The sequence below is a fragment of the Vigna radiata genome, chromosome 5, assembly GCF_000741045.1.
Source record: "Vigna radiata var. radiata cultivar VC1973A chromosome 5, Vradiata_ver6, whole genome shotgun sequence".
Classification (NCBI taxonomy): Eukaryota; Viridiplantae; Streptophyta; class Magnoliopsida; order Fabales; family Fabaceae; genus Vigna; species Vigna radiata.
In genome coordinates, this window is record NC_028355.1 from 17,719,986 (window position 1) to 17,739,321 (window position 19,336).

The 19,336-nt window shown below is 32.1% G+C and overlaps 2 protein-coding genes across 2 annotated transcripts; one reads left to right on the top strand and one right to left on the bottom strand.

Annotated features, from left to right (window-relative positions):
* Positions 1-1,255: 1,255 nt before the first annotated feature.
* On the bottom strand, positions 1,256-10,384 carry LOC106762815 (protein arginine N-methyltransferase 1.5). The gene is made up of 23 exons (XM_014646889.2): positions 10,051-10,384; positions 8,882-8,999; positions 8,136-8,245; positions 7,536-7,625; positions 7,361-7,426; positions 6,486-6,565; positions 6,144-6,219; positions 5,975-6,061; positions 5,715-5,781; positions 5,284-5,375; positions 5,163-5,198; positions 4,986-5,054; positions 4,419-4,487; positions 4,244-4,297; positions 4,079-4,153; positions 3,599-3,691; positions 3,412-3,515; positions 2,941-2,989; positions 2,766-2,852; positions 2,486-2,591; positions 2,305-2,392; positions 1,680-1,773; positions 1,256-1,587 (listed from the first exon to the last, which is right to left on the bottom strand). Exons 1-23 carry the CDS (start codon positions 10,186-10,188, stop codon positions 1,504-1,506), a joined length of 1,932 nt encoding a protein of 643 aa, XP_014502375.1. The 5' UTR covers positions 10,189-10,384; the 3' UTR covers positions 1,256-1,503.
* A 3,812-nt stretch (positions 10,385-14,196) lies between these two features.
* LOC106759907 (glucan endo-1,3-beta-glucosidase 5) lies at positions 14,197-18,178 on the top strand. Its single transcript, XM_014643290.2, has 2 exons — positions 14,197-14,827; positions 16,956-18,178. The coding sequence occupies exons 1-2, from the start codon at positions 14,484-14,486 to the stop codon at positions 18,067-18,069; spliced, it is 1,458 nt and encodes a 485-aa protein (XP_014498776.1). The 5' UTR covers positions 14,197-14,483; the 3' UTR covers positions 18,070-18,178.
* Positions 18,179-19,336: the final 1,158 nt, after the last annotated feature.

The window sequence follows — 19,336 nt, forward strand, 5'->3', positions numbered from 1 at the left end:
ACTACAGTAAGAGCGAAGGACTCACCACATTCTACAGCCAGATGACAAATAAATCTCAGTGGGTATTTTCTGAATTTATCTCTGTTTGGATAAAAATTTCCTAATAAATATCAATAATATATATATATATATATATATATATATATATAAATTTTCTCTTTTGTTCACTTATATTTCTTTTTCTCTATGGTTTGATTTATCATGAAATTTATTCATATTTTTAAAATATTTTATTTAAAATATTTTTTATTAGTGCAATTTTTATATGTAAAATACTGTTTTTGATATTTTTATATAATTATTTTTTTAAACTTATTAATTTTTTTTATTATATTTATACAACAATAAAATTATTATTATAATCTAATAACTTAAAAATTACTATAAATCTTGTTAATATTTGTTTTTTGTGTGACTTTTTTAAATAGTATATTATAAATGTTATCAGTGTATAATAGAATTTAAAAACAAAAGGAAAGAAACATTTAAAATATTTTAGTTTGAATATTTTCTTCTTTTATATTTCTTTTAAAAATATTTTTAAATTTTATCAATTTTATTTTATTAATGTTTGCAAATTTAATAAATATTTTAGGTTTAAAAAAATTTAGTTAGTATTTCAATTTGAAATGTATATATTTATACTTTTTTAAAATATTTGATGTTAAAAAAAATGAAAATGTTTTACTTTTATAATAAAATTTTAAAATTCTGATTCCTTTATATTTTTTATTTTATAAAATTTAATTAATTAATATTAAAATTGAATACGTCATTGTGACCATTATCTATTATTTCAGATGGAGAGTAAGAGAACACTAAAAAAAATTAAAAAAAAAAAAAAAAAAAAAAAACTCATTCCAAAATTTTTTCCGAAAAATATTTTGTACAAGTGTTTTGAAAAACTTATTTCAACATTATATACATTTTGAAAACTTATTTCGAAAATCTCCTTCTGGAAAATATACTCCAGAATATAGTTTATATGCTTTGGAAATTCTGTTTTGAAATCATATTCTTAAAATTTTGTTCCGAAAAATCTACCATATAAACTGTTTGAAAAATCCTGTTCTGAAAAATTGCTTCAGAAATTCCAGAAGTTTTCAAAATATGTAATGCAGATGTCATTTTTCCAAAAGATAGAACGGTTATGAAAATTAGAGGCTGTGCGAAAAAATTGTGAACTACGTTAATGAGAAAAGTCACATTCGATACTGTTTAAAACAGTTGTTAATGCATGTCATGGTTTAAACGGATTGTATTTAATAAAAAATAATATAAATAATGTGGATGCTATAAAACTACTTACACTAATAAGAATACTAGCAAACAAAAAAATAGCTTATTGTACAACAAAATTTCCCATAATGAATTGAAACGAAGAGAGATGCTTGCTTCAAAAACCTTTGTATTCATTCAGCCGTGAAATGACAACAAAGAGAGCATACACTTTCCGGCCTTCATAAAACTAAAATACTGCATAATACATCATGGGCCTCTCTTCTAAAGCCCGACCCAGTACGAACGTCCATTGCTATTGTGAATTGGAGACGACGAAGGAGAAGTAACACCCCACTCATACCACACCTGTTTCAGATTCCAAAACAAATTAGATGACTATGGGAAGACAACAATAATAATTACGAAACGTCAGAAGTAGCATGTTAAATAGTATTAACCTTGGTAGAACCACAACAGCGCCAAAAATGAACTTCAAGAGTAGAACCAGGGCCTACACAAATGGGTGCCCTTAATGGGAAAAATATTGAAAACCTGCACAAGACGGGCCAAGAGAAACACACTATTATCACTTTGAGAAAGGTTTATCCTCGGTGAAAATCAGTATAAAAATTAGTATCAACAGCTAAGTACCATCAGAATATTAACATATACAATTAAATAACAATCCATGAAATCACAACATATATTCATCTAAGAAAATCATCTTATATGTGCTAACCCATCTTGCAAATTAATAAGAAAGCCATTGTGATCGACACGTCCTAAGAAGTCATGGCATTTTATTAGTGTCCATTCAAATTAACAAATTACATCAAGTAAAACAAACCAAGACATTATGCAAAGAATAACAGAGTTTCAAGGTATGCAACAGACCGTACGTAGAATGGATTAAAAAACAGGTCAAATTTTCTTAATTCAGGTGCTTATCTTGTTTACTTCGATCTTTACTATGTGTCTTCTTTAGGAGGATATATTATCCTTTCATATTTTTCTTTCCGTTTTGCTACTCCAATATAATTACTCCTGAACATGGAACAAAGCAAACAGAAAATTTTTCAATACCAACTGAACATGTTTGGTGTTGCTGTTGAAGGTTCAATTCCAAGATGCACATCCTTATAAAGTGTTGCATCAAAGTAACCAGCAAATCCTGTAATCAAGGAGAACACAACATCAATCTTAGATACAAAAATTCCCAAAATTGGATTCTGAAAATTTGAAGTAATAAAAACATATCACACACCGTGTACCATTGCAGATCCAGTGTCACTTGGAATCTCAAAACTCAACTTTTTATAACGCTGATTGCTTTCATTTTCAGAGCGTTTTGGATGAGTAAATGTAAAAACCTACGTATAGATCAAGAAAATGAGCATAAAAAAGTACTGTAAAATTCATTAAAGGAAAAATTCAGTAGTATAGTTATATCTGAAACATTACAAGGGCTTAATCAACATATAGATTAGCATCAGTTGGCGTAGATTCAAGTAAAAAAAATACAAAAACTGTATGAAGAAACTCACAGGTTGAGATGGTGAAAGTCTGGCAACATTGTGTAGTTTCACAACATAAGCAGTTTCAAAATGTACAAGATCTTTATGCGCCTTAACCTGAAATACAACCACAAGACAATAATATGAAGTGCCAACTTTCTAAATGTCAATTAGACACAAGAATTGGAAACTACAAGATATATACATCATTATACAACTTCGAAGCTGTCACTGGTTGGAGGAAACTTGTATACCTGAAAAAAATTCGGAAATACATAAATTAATCACTAAGGACCCCTTGAAACACTCAATTTATACTACAAAACACAAGTGAAACTCCATGATTGCCAAATTTATTAGCCTCAACAGATTACAATGATTAGCAGAAACATCTATCAAATGGAACATTCAGACCCTTAATTTTTTGCACTGTCACAAATCGTGCCTAAAAGTGGAGGACAAAACAAAGAAAAAGCATTGACCTGTGGGGCATTATGAAGCCCTAAAAATTTTCAGACTTATTTTTGTCGAGTTCTCTTTAATTCCAAGATTTAAAATGACAAGACAAAACTTCAGGAACTAATTTGACCATCTGGCAAAACCAGTTATAAAGCAAAGACCCCTGGCACGAAACATAAATCAGTAATAACTACTAGAGTGGAAGCAAGTTACATACGAAGATGGTATTGAAATTCCATCTTGCTTTAGAAACCTTTGGGCTCCATCGAGGCACTCGGGAGAAAGCTCATTGTCGCCAAAGGAACCTAGCAATTCACTAACCTAAATTCAAAACAAGAACAATCAGACACTGGAATATGCACAGTAAAAGTCAAATGATTGAGTAGTGAGAATTCAAAATATACCAATATGTCAGCTTTTTCAGGGGCATTCCAATGTCGCATGTCACTAGAGATTATGGTGACAATGTCCTCCCATCCTTCTAACTTGACCAATGACTGTTCCAACAATAAAGTGACATGGGGTATCATTCAAAAATAGAAGTCTTGTCCCCAAAAAATAAGAACTTTCACGAAGAAGATAATCTAAAACAATAGGGACAGAAAAGGCAAAATTGCTTAAAAAACGCACAAAAACATGAAAGACAATTGCAGGATTTTAAAAAAAAAATGTAAGAGCGTCAACCCTCAACCAAAAAAAAAAGAAGAGCCAAAAACAATGAGATATGACACATTCAAGCCCGTAATAAATATTCTACAAATTCCAAAACATGATGATAATTACGTCATGTATTTGAATTTGGCAAATACAGCGAAAAACAAATAACATTACATTAGCACATGAATTCATGGAATCAGCATATATGTTGAAAATCCAGAACTTACATGCAGGGTAACAACTGCATTTGGATTCTTTTCAACAGCATAAACTTTAAGCCTCCGCCCAGTTTCTTCAGCGGCCTACGAGTGAATATGACAAAAATCATAAGGAATAATAGGATATAACAAACGATATGCAAAAATTCATCAATGTAAGAGACAAAATCACACCTGCAATGACGCTCGCACAAGAGGCCCACGCCCTGCCCCAACAACCATCAATACCTAGACACAGGAATAAAAATAACATTCAGGTCGCTGCTGGTGTATGTATCAAACTCCCAATTTATCAAAATTAAAAAATAAAGACACACTGACAAGAAAACTTGAAAAAAAAAAATATTACAATGATTTTAGCAGATGCCTCTTCATCAGGAACCCTGTCCAATAATGCTTTACTAACTGCTCGTTGATACTGTCAAAAGGAGTGTTGACTATTAGTTTACATGTAGGAAAGAAACCAAAAACATAATATACACACCAACTACATGGCCTTAGGTTACACAAAAATAGATAGTGCAAAGGCCATTTTAAAACATGTATTGACAAAGCACAAAAATCTTCGTAAGCCTATGCAAACCAGAATACAACACATAAATCAAACTCCTTCTATTACATATACCTTCTTTTCCTTTCCTTCTATTAATTGAAAATATAAATATAAATAAAATACAATTCATATCATCACAACTTCCAAAAAAAAAAAAAACCTTTTTTGGATGAAGAATAGGATAGGCCATTTCATGATGCGAGATAAACAAGTTCTTTAACTAATCAACTTCGATGTCCAATAAGTACTAAGGCAGAAAAATTGCTCAACAAGTACGATTTAAGGGGACCCAGCCAAGGGGAACAGAATATATTCATCAAATAGATACATTCAGTTACGAATATCATGCATACACTGTCGTACCTGAATGTATTTAACTGCATCTTTCTCAAAAGTCTCATAAGTCTGAGCTTCTAAATTATCCATCAAAGGCTGAAAAATTATAAAACATTCAAAAATCATTTATCTGAAAGTGCAGAATAATAAGATAGTAACAAGCCAATAACCACATAGAAATAAGGGAGTGCAAAGAATGCTTACTTGCAAGGGTGACTGTAAAAAATCCCTGTAACCAAGCTGGCATAAGATGCTGAGAGGGTCAAGAGGAATACAATAGCATACAATGCTATGCCTTAAATTCAAAATATTTCAAGATAGATACCTCAAAACGTTCTTGCTCGGGAAGAGGATCCATTCTTTGGTATAGATATCCAACATAGTCCAGATAGGGCCGCAAGGGATGTCTTTGTGAATCTGAGAAGCAAAAATACGGAGTTTAAACAGAAGGAGTCTGGCAAAGGGCTACAAATATGAAGAATCAATAGAGCACTAAATAACAACTTCCTGTCCCTACATGAAGGTACAAGGTGATGCATGTGAACGAGCACAAATAATGGAAGAAAATATTTGTAAATATGTGGTATTATATAGAAAATAGTCGTTGTTCTATCAACCTAAATGCAAGAAAAATAGAAGTGGGTTCAAATCAGGAAAACATTGAAAAACAAGTTTAATGTGAAGAATAAGACAGTTTAATTATTGATCTTCAAAATTGAGATAGCAAAGTCTATATAAACCAAGAAAGGTACTTACTTATATCAGAAGTTTCATTTGCATCCATACTTGCTTTTGGATGAACAGAATTTCCAGATATAATGATCTACAAAATTGTTTCAAATTAGCTCAGTACCCTTTTGAACTTAAATTACACTTCTTTTAATCAATCAAGCAGCAATGCAGTATCCAGTGGAAAAACACGATAATATTGTCTCAGCAAGATAGTATAAATCATTGCAAAAATATTGTCCTTATATTTACAATACAACACTATTAAAAGAATTTAAATGGTGCACCTGAATAGAATGGTTAAAAAAACCGGATATTAACCTCTGGTGACGCTTGGAGAGGCATGGACATCCATGAGAATTAGTTAGGAAGCACTGGAAATATTCCAATCCAAACCGTTATGATACTAATCAAAGAAACAACAACACTGTTCGAAAAAACACAAGTTATCCTTACATCAGTATTTAATATAGCTGCTCTAACAGGCTCCCCAAACCAACGTCCAAGTGAATTTATTGAAGGAAGAGTACTCCTAATGAAAAAATTTCCATGAAAAATTAATAAGATTCATGATAAAGCAAAAATAAACTCACAAAAATATAAAACATAGGAAATAGGAATATAAAGCAAGTAACAAAATCCAAGATCAGAGTAAAATGTACATGTGAGGAATGCTAGCAACACTGTCTTAAAAAACAAAATGTATGACTTCCAACAAGTTCCAATATATAGCAAAAACAATGTTGCTAGGGTTTCTCGAATACAATAGACGAAAGGATTAAAGTGTAGACTACTCACAAAATATCAAGTGCAACTGACAGTTGACTATGATGCTCGCACAGTAGACGAAACGAATTCCAAGATTCCCATGAGTCATCCTAAAAGTCAATCACAAAGTTTCAAAATTTAACACAATCCAATTTTTTCCACCTAGAAGCTTAAACTTTCATGCCCCGGCCATTCAACTCATTTAATCATCAGCAAATACAGGTTAAACAAAAATAAAAATATATCAACAACCACCATATAAATATTGAGGATCGTGTTACGAACCAACAAATTCACTATCAAGCAGTTTGACTCTATAAGTAATAATAGTCTTTTAATCAAGAATTTAAAAATCAAGATAAAGTTGTTAAACTCAATTTACATTTAAAAAAAATACTTAGAAGTTATTAACACAAATAAAAAAACTCTTACCAAACTCACAAGTTTGAAATTAGCATTAAAAAATGTACCAGAAAAATCAAACAAAAGTAACAAAGTAAATACAAAACTTGCATTTTACAGTGAAAACTACATGTAAACCCAAAATTATAAACTTAATGGAGGAATTGATTTTAAAAATTATGTCAGAGCTCACATGCGACTTGTGTCCTAGGATAACATACTTTGATAATCAAAAGCATGACCAGTACTAATCAAACCAAGTACCCACCAAACATGCAACAATATCAACAAAAAATTCTAATTTTACAGCCAAAACCATGTGTAAGCCAAGATCAGTTTTACAACTTTGTCAGAGCATATGGTTCAATTGTTTGTATAAAGAGCATCGAGGAAGGGGGGTGCATGCTTGTATACAGAGCAAGTCATGATAGATATATGATACAACATAGCTGTACAGAATAGAAGACAAGACCCTCACAACATTAATGTGCATATCTACTCACCAAAGTAACAGATTTTTCATCCATAGAGTCAACATCAGGTTTAACCAATGGAATCCTCAGCCACAACTGCATTAGAGTCACAGAAAATAAAGAGAAGATTGGAGAAAATGACATTCATGAAATAATCAAGAAGAGACAAATAAACTATACATTAAAGTGGAACACATAGTCGCACCTGAATATTATTTGCACCCTGTAAGATTTGATTTACACATCTAGCATAGTTAGCACAAGAAGTTCCCTTGGGAGCAGGAAGTAGGCAGGCCTGCAAAATTTTAAAAGGAATTAGCAAAACCATAAACATGTCAGCCAATGAAGGATCTATCTGCGGGTAATGTGTCAGTACGATGCAATATTATCATACACAGTTTACAAACAGATATGATCATGAAATAACTTAGGGAATAAAACCAAAACAGTCCGTTAGTCACTAAACACAAAGGTGAAAAGTAAAAATAGTCCCGAATCAAGCAGCAAAGGCCAGATTTGTAGGGCAAAACTTGTGCATTCTCAAGTTATGAAATATATATATTCAAACCACTTGTCATTTTCCAACAAGGTTCCAATAGTTTGAAGAATAAATAAAGTATGAAACAGAGATAAAAACCAGTAATTCACAAACATAAATTTACATAGCCAATACAAATGTGTGATTCTAACAGAGTAATCGAAAAAACTCAAGCAGTGAACCAAAGTGGAATTACTGATCTAAAGCAATCAAAGTAACAATATTTGAAATTTGGAGTTTTGACAAATTGGTTATACCAAAGCAAACCTGTAAAGAGAGATGAGAAGCCCAAGCAACTTCTTGTTTAAGTGTAGTTTCAGAATCTATCCTGAGGGTTTCATCCTCTGAATCCAGGTCTATCCATGAGCTAATTTTTCCTGATTACAATGCAATAAACAGGTAAGAACATACATGGAAATGAATCCAACAACAGTATCAATGATGTGTAGAGAATCTACTAATTACCAGAAGATTTTAAAAACCGAAATAACAAACGGAAAATAACTAGGCTCTACAAATCTATTACATACCACATACATCCTTTATAATTAAATATGAATGTATAAATGGAACTCTCAAAAACAAAAATTGAATACAACCTTCTAAAAATTGTAGTAAAAAAATAATCACAATAGCACAAACATACACCAGGAGCACAATAAGATTTCCACATTGATGACACAATAAGCTGAATATCATGTTTTAGCTTTGTGTTACATGATATATATTCGTGTAAGAAATTGCTCTGCCCTTGACAGAGTGAAAGGTGTTTAAGGAATAAAAAGGAACATATTCCACTATGTAATGGCAATACACAAAATAGACTAAGAATTAAATTTATTTTTGGTTCAGGAACTTCAAATTTGAAACTCTAAAAAATTCACCAATAAACCAATGTGCTTTCAATCCAAGATATGAAAAGGGATGAAGGTAGATTAGATTTCGTTATAAATATGCAAAGTTCATAATTACAATTAAAAATGAAAATGTTAATAATAATAGGTAATTCATACCCACTACATGACTACTCCATTGGGATGGACTCAAGACCAAATCTGACCCAGCAAATGGCAGAACACCAGACCCCAAAACATCCTTTTGCATTAAACTTGGTCGATAAGAAGGATCCATCTGAATCGTATGATAAAATCATATAAGATAAACAGGCAGTAGGAAACTACATAAACAAATGGATCATTTCTCACCACATAAAGCTATACTTCAACAATGTATATGTTGTTAATAGGTGACAACATGTATAAAAACGTGTCAGCAGTATCAAGATAGACTACACACGCTAAATAAATCATATGAAAGGAAATCAAGTGTCCATTAAGAAGCATTGTTTTAAAACCAGTTACGCATCAATTTTTTTTGCCATCGCGGGAAATTGCAGAAAAATGCAGATGATGTGGTCACATTGTGTTCTATTTGAAGAAATCTATAAAACCTTAACACTGCAGCCAAAATCAAAGATGAGTCAAGTTTTTTATATAACTTTCATAATATCCTAAGTCCCTCCAGTGCGCACGGGTTCAGAACGTCATTAAAAGCCAATGCAAGGTTTCAACAATGTAGTCTAAAAGGCTCTTAAGTGAAACCACATTGAAACAGCTTCACGAGTAAACCTTCAGACATTGTTAATTTGGGTAAGCTTACTGACCAGACATATATAAAATGCAACAAAAAGCCGCCCCACATGACTGGCTAATTAGCTACCACAGCAGTAAACAAAACGCACCTAACACCATTAGAACCTTACTAATCCATTCAAACATTGATAATAGGAAGTTTAAAATTTAAGCAAAGCGTGGCAAACTGATACCAAGCGAGATTTTAACTTTGGAAGGTACGACTAAGACAGGCGTTATGAAATGTAGTTCAGTAGAGCCAATCAATGAATCCCCAAAAGGCTCGCGGGTGGAGCTATTTCACTGCAAAAGGCCCCATGGAGCAATTTCATTTAGGTTAGCTTACTGACCAGTCACACACAAAAGGCGCAACAGAAAGTCGCAGTGTGAGTGGCTAATTGGCCACCATTAATAACCTACATTCACTACAGTGCACACTTTCACTTCACTCGCCACATGAATACAACGCACAACACGAACACTGTAATCTTCACTTCGCTGATTTGTGATGACAATATATTACAGTGCATCAAGAGATGAAGGAGACGAACCAGAGGAGCAACAACAAAATCGAAGCTTCCAGAATAGAGGTTGAAGTGGAGGACATGTGGCATGTCATCGTTGAAATCGGTCTCTACGCCGCAGTAGCGAGACTCGCTCTTATCCCCTGACCTTTCTCCGAGAGGCATTTTCGCTTATTCCACAATCTCTTACACCGATAGTTTGGGGCCGTATATAAACTGAGGTCAAGGGATTTCGAGCATGGCGTATGTGTGAGTTCGGAGAGTAGTGATGGAGGGTTTTGGTAGGGTTTTGGTTGGGTTTTGTAGAAGAAGTCGTTACTGTCACCTAACCCTAGGGTTTGGTTTTCGGGTACAATGGGTGGGCTTTTTGGAGCTGCCGCAAGTGATGAGTATTACTTTGTGGCAACTTCTTACCTGCACCTCCAATGTTTTCTACCTGCACCTCGTGTTCTCGGTAAAATTACTTAATTATTCTTTATTTAAAACCTTCCTATTAAATCTCCCCTGTGTCGCACCTCTTTTACTCTGCAATTCTTTCGTCTCCTCCTGCACCTCCATTTTCGAGAGCTTCAACCGGTGCACCTTCGTAGATTCCTCACAACTAGTGTTGCATATCATAGGTTCCTCGGGCCAAATAGTCCTTCAGAAGGAATAAATGCTATAAGTCAGCGCCTCACCAAATCAAGCCATGAGTGCAAATTCAAAGGTGTCAAAGGCAAAGCTATTGAGATTTTAAATAAAAAAACGTACATGACTTTGGCTATAACATCTAAGGTTCTTGTACTATCTACAGGATCATCACAGATTACCACCACACTGATGATCGATTTTCAACAATATCCAAGATCGCAACATGCCATGCACCTGGTTGTGGAATGATGTTTATTACATAGTTATTATTTTCGTATCACCGAGTGAAATGATGTTTATATTGAGTGATATTGGTTAATATATAAATATTTGTGAAAAATGGTGTGATAATATTAGTTATTTCCAAAGAGAAATGTTAATTCAAAATGAGTCACGGAATATTAAATGAGACTATCCAAACTTAACTAGTGTCTAGTTCACTTAGTACAACATTTAACTGGTGTGAGTTGAATGAGTCATCATATGACAGACTATATAATATGAAAAATGATCATACTTAGGAATTTAGTGGGGTTAACCTTGTCATGGTTTAGTTTGGGGCATGGGTCTTGAACTATGAAATACCAATAACAACCATAACAAGTGCAAAGTTTTATGAGTTCATTCAATACACTAGTCTTTTAAAAACAATGTATATATTTAATGTGTTGTTTGAGTAGCTTTGAGTTGCACGATAGGTGCATGGTTTCATGAGTTCATATATTCTCTAAATGAGTAGTGAAATTACGAAACACATGAGACGTGCTAATATAATAATTGGTTTTTATTTAAAAAAAACAAGTTATCATATTCTTTACAAGAGACTAGGCGAAGGTGTATGTAGTGTTAGGTTTTATCTAGAAACATAACCACACAAGAGATTGACATCACCTTCTACCCAAAACCACGAGACAATGAGTTTTCACCTTTATATAGTGTATAATTCATCATTTATACACAGTACGAGACTTAGATTCACACTTATAATTCTAATAATCCCCCCCTTTAAGGGTGAATCCCTTCCACATTGATATACTCCCCTCGAGCATAAGCATTCGAGTATCCCTTTTGGTCACCTAACTCTAATATCATTTGTTAGGTTTTATCGAAGATAATATTCATTAAAAAGATACGACACCAATACAATACGAGTCTAACCATATAAAGGTTTGACCACTCTCTTCTTAAAACTTTAGAACAAGAGTTAATGGATATTTATATAATGTTCTCATTTTTTATTTATATTAAATATGAAATTTAGACTCACACTTAAAACACTAATATAATAACACTAATATAATAGTACATAGTAAGAACTATTAGGTGGGCTAAATCATGGTGGTTTTTTAAGATGAAGATTTTTTTATATACATTTATTATAATACATATTTTGCAATCTTCTGGATTATATTTTGTAAATTATTTAAACTATTTATAATAAACAAATGGAAGACGGGTGTTTGATTGTGCTTATATTAATTAAGTAATATCTCATTTAACAATATAGAATTAGCTAAAATAAAATGTTACATGTGTTTCTTGTTTTTATTTGTGAAACACTTTATATGATATTTCTAGAATAAAATAGGTTTTTACTTCATAAAATTTGATACAATATTGAAATTCATTTATATTTCAAATTTTAATACATTGTTGTTCCTAATTTTTCTAATAAATGATCATAATTATTTTAATCAACATATTAAATGACATCTTATATTCATTATGCTAAAATATATCAAACTCCATTTGATGTAAAAACTCCACATGTCAAAAATATTCAGTACAATTAAGATAATTATAATGCACTCTCTACGCAAAACATATATTTGAAAACATATAATCAAAACTTCAACCTTTTTTCCCCCTTTAACTCAAATCTCCCAACAGGTCCTTTAACCTAATTCATATTGCAAAAGAACATTTTTTGTTTATATATAAAAAACAAAATACAAAGGGAAATGAAAGAAAATAAAAAAGTTTAAAGCAAGAAACTTGCGAGTCAGAACTTCTTCGAGGTTGGAGCAAATGTTAAGTTCATTTGGCATCACAAGACTCCGGAATGAAGAAAGGTACACGTCTGGAACACGATAACCAGTTTTATTGATTAATCACTTTGCCAACTTTATTTCACAAGAATACAGATTTAAAATATAGAACAAACAGTTAAATAAGTATATGCTATAAAAAGTTAGTAATTGCGATATAGTATTTTAAAAAAATTAAACAGTTTATAACTTACAAATATATGAGGTGGTTTTATTTGATTATTTGATTTAGTAAATAATGATAATAAATAATTTAAGTCATTAAGAATGTTTTTAAGTGGTAGATTGACATATTAATATTTTCAATAATTATTTATATAAGCATTTTAGCATGTCAATCACCCGCAATATTTTTTTTTGTATAACTAAAATTTATAATAAACAATTCTTCTAAATATATAAATCATGGCATGATTAAACTGGGCAATGAATAATATTTTTGGACACATAAATTATATTTGAAATTTATATTTTTCCAAAATATTAGGATGTAAGTTATAACATTAAATATTGAAAATAATAAGTCAAAGACATGAGAAAATTTTGAAAATAAGGAAAATTTGAATTATAGCATCCGTTTATAATTAATTATAAATACAAACAAACTTTATTTCAATCCGTTCTATGAGTTATGATTGAACCATAGTAATAAAAAACCATATTCATAGCTGGAGCTCTTTCTCATACTAGAAAATCAAGAAGAGATTCCAAAAAAAAAAAAAAACTGTACAAACGCTAAAAAAATAAAATAACAAAAGGACCATTAAACTGATTTTTTCCAGAGATTAAATTGAATTTGAATATTTTCAGAAACTAAATTAAGTGGCTACTATAAAATAACTACAAAAACTAATTGATATTATAATATAACAATGAAAACACATACATACATCCTCTCTTTTTTTATTACAAAAAGTTAATTTAATTTTAAACAAATAACGGAATTTAAATGAATTCTGATTTAAAAAATAAAACAACAATATAAATACTTTAACTTAAAAAATAATTAAATTCAAATTTACAGTCTTTTATAAGATAAAAATAGAAATAGATTTTAATTTAAAATAACAGTTATAAAAAAAATGTGTATAGAAAAAAGAAAATCTCCATTATTGATGTTACAGCGTATAAAAAATCATTAATATAACCTGTCGCGTTTTAATATATCTTTTTAATGTAACTGTTGATAAAGATTTTATATTATTATTTTCTTTTTCAACACCCTAAAATAGTAAACTCGCCATTAAAAACGATACTTTCTCTTCATAAAATAAAAAATTTAATGGAAATATATGTCAAAATACACGTTTCAACTGTCAAAAAAACTTTTTTTTTGATAATTCAACTTGGAAAGTTGAATAATGTGTAAATGAGTCATAAAACATTTTGGTCATAATTGCAACTGAAGCATGTGGTTTTCGAGATTTTTTGAAAAAAAGTCTGACACAGACACCACTCTGCAGTGTTGCTTTGCTTTGCTTGTTTATTTCAGCTCAAATTTAAAAAGAAAAAACAAAACAAAAGAAAAAGATTCTCCACCACATAGCTTGTTCCTCATTCACTCCGCTTCTCTGTACTTATGCACAAATCAGCTTAACTCAAAAGCAGACGCAGCAAATGTCCCTAGGATCCCTTCTGCATTCACTGTAGTTGTTGTCTCAGTCCATGTTTTATTGTTTTCCAACTAACTCCAGAGCTTCACTTATTCTTCACTGTGCCTTTTAGATCATCGAATTAAACTTTGGGTGCTTCAGATTTTCGTTTGTTGGTGATTTTGGATTAATGGGGGGTGGAAACTTTGGAAGGTGTGATTTTGTTGTTGTTGTGGTGTTGGTGGTGTTGGTGGGGTCAGTGAGTGGGATTGGTGTGAACTGGGGGACACAGTCGACACACCCTTTGTCTCCTTCGAAGGTGGTGAAGATGCTGAAGGACAATGGCATTCAGAAGGTGAAGCTTTTTGATGCTGATCCTGGTATTTTGGATGCTCTCAAGAAGTCTGGGATACAGGTCATGGTGGGGATTCCCAATGACATGCTTTATACGCTCGCCAACAGTGTTGAAGCAGCTGAAAAATGGGTTTCCAAGAATGTTTCCAAACATGTCTCTTCTGGAGGAGTTGACATCAGGTACATTAGAAACCCCTTTGTTACGTGTCCGTGTCTGTGGTTTTAATTTTCGCTGTTCTTGTTGCCTGGCTTGGTTTTTTGGTGATGAAATGGTTATGCATAAACAACCAGTTTGCTTGAAAGTATGAGTAGAAAACATCATTGGAGTGTGACAACTTGGAATTAAGGAGCAGTTTGAGAATGCAAGCAATGAGAATTTCAAGAAAATGTAAATTTCTGACTCTTTTATTTTGCATGTGAGAGGTGCAAATTAGGTAAGGGAATTCTCGACAGCTTTGGTTGTTGAACTCTGAACAAGTATACTGGTTACGAATTTGCTATTTCTGCAATATTTTACTAGGGCAATTCTGCTTGTTGTTCCGGTGCTTCTGATGTTGCATTGCATGATACACTAATGTAAACATTAGTTTTTGTCTTCTTCTTTGTTGTGTTCTTAGTTACATTTTTGCACTATAAAAGGTGCAATGTCCATCTATCACCGTGGAATAGAAATAGAATAAAACAAATATAGAGATATAAGATGTGAAATTCAGCATATTGTACACTCTACCTATGGTTATAATACTTACCACTGCCATGTTTCGGATGATGTGAAAATCAATGTTTTACTTTACTGAGCAATGTGTTTGACAGATTTTAATTGTTTGCTGCAAAGTTCTTATGTTTTGGATATTTCTACTGCTCATTAAAGGATTGTGTTATCTCATAACCGATACAATGCTTTTGGGAGTGGCGGTGTATAAAACATTGCAACAAGACCGAAGAGAGTTGTCGTGAATGGGAAATAAGTATCTTTTCCTTGATGAGTATGTTGTTCAATGAAATGCATTTGTTTCAGGGGTTCAGCTTGTGCTTTGTCATGGTCGATTGAACCTGTTTTCCTTATTTTGTTTGGAAAATTGTTCAATGTTTAATCTTCCACATCTTCTACTGCCAGATATATTCCTCTTAGTTCTCATATATGCCAATCTGTGAAAGCTCTACTCATTGTTAATGTATTTGGAATGAAAATATGTCCCTTTTTGAAATGATTCTAGATTCTAATCTCAGGTAACAATGTGCACCCTCAGCCGACCAATTGGTCTATATTCCCACCTTAGCTGGCCAAACATCAATCATATCCTTGTTGTTCTCGTATGAAATTAATGTTGCCAAACATCAAAAGTTATGCTCTTTTTTCATGATATGCTTTAATTTGGAAGGTTATGCTTAGAAAGTTATCATGGGAACAACTCATGTCCTTCCTTACAGCTATTAGCTTAATCTTTTTACCTTGCATTTCATCCCTCAATGACCAAGTTCACCTGTGATTATTTTTCTTGAAAGAGATTATTGTTCTAATGCTAATCGAAGGAAAAGTTGTTTTTGGGTCGACCTAAGTTATAGCCATTATTTTTTGTGTTCTCTGCACATGCGAATGGCATTCGATTGTTAATTCCTGCAAGTATGGAGATTAAACTTGTTTCTCCACAATTTCCCAAACATTTCATCTTGGCTGTGAAATTATTGTTGGTTTTCATTTAGTTATTTGGATACAGAGGATCTCTGTTGCAGTAATGTTCCTTTATATTGTAATTTGAAAGTCGATATACTTATGATTTCTATTTCTATTCATTCATGACCCTTTTCCAAATAGGCAAACAAACAAGATTTCCAAATTAGGGAACAAAAAGCCTTTCATTCTTCTAAAGATTAAGCTTATCACTTTAGCAATAACCGGTAGAGTTGCATGATTATTGATCCTTATATCCAACCCCATAAGACTCGACCATTGTTGTTGATCATGATTTCAGTCACTTATAGCCACCCAAGGTTTTGGTTCAAGTTTGATGTGAAATTCTTGTTCCTTGGCATTGTAGCTGTTCCCAACCCTTACTAAAACAAGAGTTTCAAATGTTGAAACTCCAAGTGAAAGTCTAAATCTCACATTGAATAAAAATGATAAAGTTAAACATCGTATAAGGAAGAAAACTCGATAAACTTATTGTCTTAGATTTGGGTTGAAGGTGGTGTTTATCCTTTGTGTGAGTTAGACTCATATCTCTTTGGTGTTATATCTCCCTGGTGTTGTAACTTTATGTCAATCACTTATGTCTCCTTTTCCTTACACATTATTGGCTTTTGCTAGGTATGTTGCAGTGGGGAATGAACCATTCTTGTCAACATACAATAGAACTTATGAAACCACAACTCTTCCAGCACTTCAAAACATTCAGGCAGCTCTCACAAAGTCCGGTTTGAGCAACCGTGTGAAGGTCACAGTCCCCTTAAATGCCGATGTGTACCAAAGCTCGTCAGAGAAGCCGTCAGACGGCGGTTTCAGACCAGACATTAACAATCTGATGCTACAGATTGTGAAGTTCTTGAATGACAATGGCGCACCTTTCACAGTGAACATCTACCCTTTCATCAGCCTCTACGCTGACCCCAATTTCCCTGTTGACTATGCCTTCTTTAACGGCTACCAGCCTGCTATAAATGACAATGGAAGAAACTACGACAACGTGTTTGATGCTAACCACGACACTTTGGTGTGGGCACTGCAGAAGAATGGCTTCGGAAACTTGCCTATAATTGTAGGGGAAATTGGGTGGCCTACAGATGGAGACAGAAATGCAAACCTTCAAAGTGCACAACGTTTCAACCAAGGTTTCATGTCACGTTACATGTCTGGAAAAGGGACCCCGATGAGGCCTAGTCCTATAGATGCTTATTTGTTCAGTCTGATAGATGAAGATGCGAAAAGCATTCAGCCAGGGAACTTTGAGCGTCATTGGGGGATGTTTTACTTGGATGGACAACCAAAATACCAACTTAATCTTGGGTCTGCAAGAGGTAATGGATTAGTGGGTGCTGAAGGGGTTGATCACTTGGCTAAAAAGTGGTGCGTTTTGAAACCTTCAGCAAACCTTAACGATGATCAAGTGGCACCTAGTGTGGCCTATGCTTGTCAAAATGCTGATTGCACTAGTCTTGGGTATGGAACTTCTTGTGGCAATTTGGATGTGCATGGTAACATTTCTTATGCGTTTAACAGTTACTATCAGGTCAATGACCAGATGGACAGTGCCTGCAAATTCCCTGGCCTTTCTATGGTCACTGACAAAGATCCTTCTGTTGGAGATTGCAAGTTCAGAATCATGATCCAGACAGATTCTGCTGTGCAACATGGAAAAGTTGGATCTCTATCCATAGTGTTGTGTTCTTTTGTAATTTTCCTATGTTGTAATCTTTTGTTTTGATTTGTTTGCCTTGTTACTTGTATTTGAATGCATGCAGGTAACTGTGTAGCAAGTGTAAGAAAAAAAATGACTTAAATTGTTTATTAATGCACTAATGTTGTCTGACTTAGTTATCCTTGCCGCGATAGTAATATTTCTGTCAGTGTGGGGGTGCATTTAGTAACGATCAGGTGCATAAAGCAATTTTTTGTTTTTTTAATATTGATGAAGAGTACAATTATTCACTTTTAAAATCAAATGATAATATTTTTGAAACATTGTATTCTTATTTAATTTGATTTTTTGTATATAATATTGTTATATTTTAAATAAAGAATCTTTCTTATTTACTTGACAATGAACTTTTTATTCGAATAGTAAATTACTTTTTCATAATGGTTTATTACCCATTCATTAGAAAAATAATTTAGTTTTAATTTATTCACTTGAACTATTTCTAGAAAAATGAACATATTAAGTAGTCAAGATCCAACATGTAGTTTTTTTTCTTATATAACTATAATAATTACTAAAAATTAAAATATGTTTATAACTATTTTTTATACTTGTTTTACTATACTTTTTCTTTTATCTTCTGTAATTGTTTTCACTGTGTATAAAGAATGTGGACCTATAATGTCATAAAAAAATTCTGTAACTTTTTTTTGTATGTATTTTATTTTATTCCTCTTTGCTTTCATAAGCACAATCAATTTTATTAATTTTATAATATTAGAAAAAAATTCACAATGATTTGTAATTATCTTTACGAAAAATTACAAGTGTTTTTGTTATATAATCATAATATTATAAGAAATCAATAAAATATAATGTTTCAATTTATATACACAATTTTTTGTGGCCTTAATATAAATTTTAATAATATTCTTTCATTTTTTATAATTACTATAATACCTTTTTTAAAACTGTTTATGATAAAAACACGAAAGGATATTCGTGTGTTTCCAGTAATAATAACTATAGCAGTATAACAGGTGAGTTTATTTGTTTTTTATGGAAATATTTATTTTATTAAAAGAAATGGTTTATTAATCAACTTATTTTTGCTTCTTAACTTTAGTTTGTGTGTTTGACCCAATCCACTGATATTTTTTTTTCTCCTAAAGAATTATTCTCGTAAGACTTACCAATTATTTCTGCATGAATCTTGCCTACTTTTCTTTTCTATTTTCTCTTTTTTAAACAAAAATGCAGTTTCCTGTGAGACATTAACTTTGCAATATATTTTTATTTATATCTTTTGTAGACGAAAAAACTGATCTTAAAT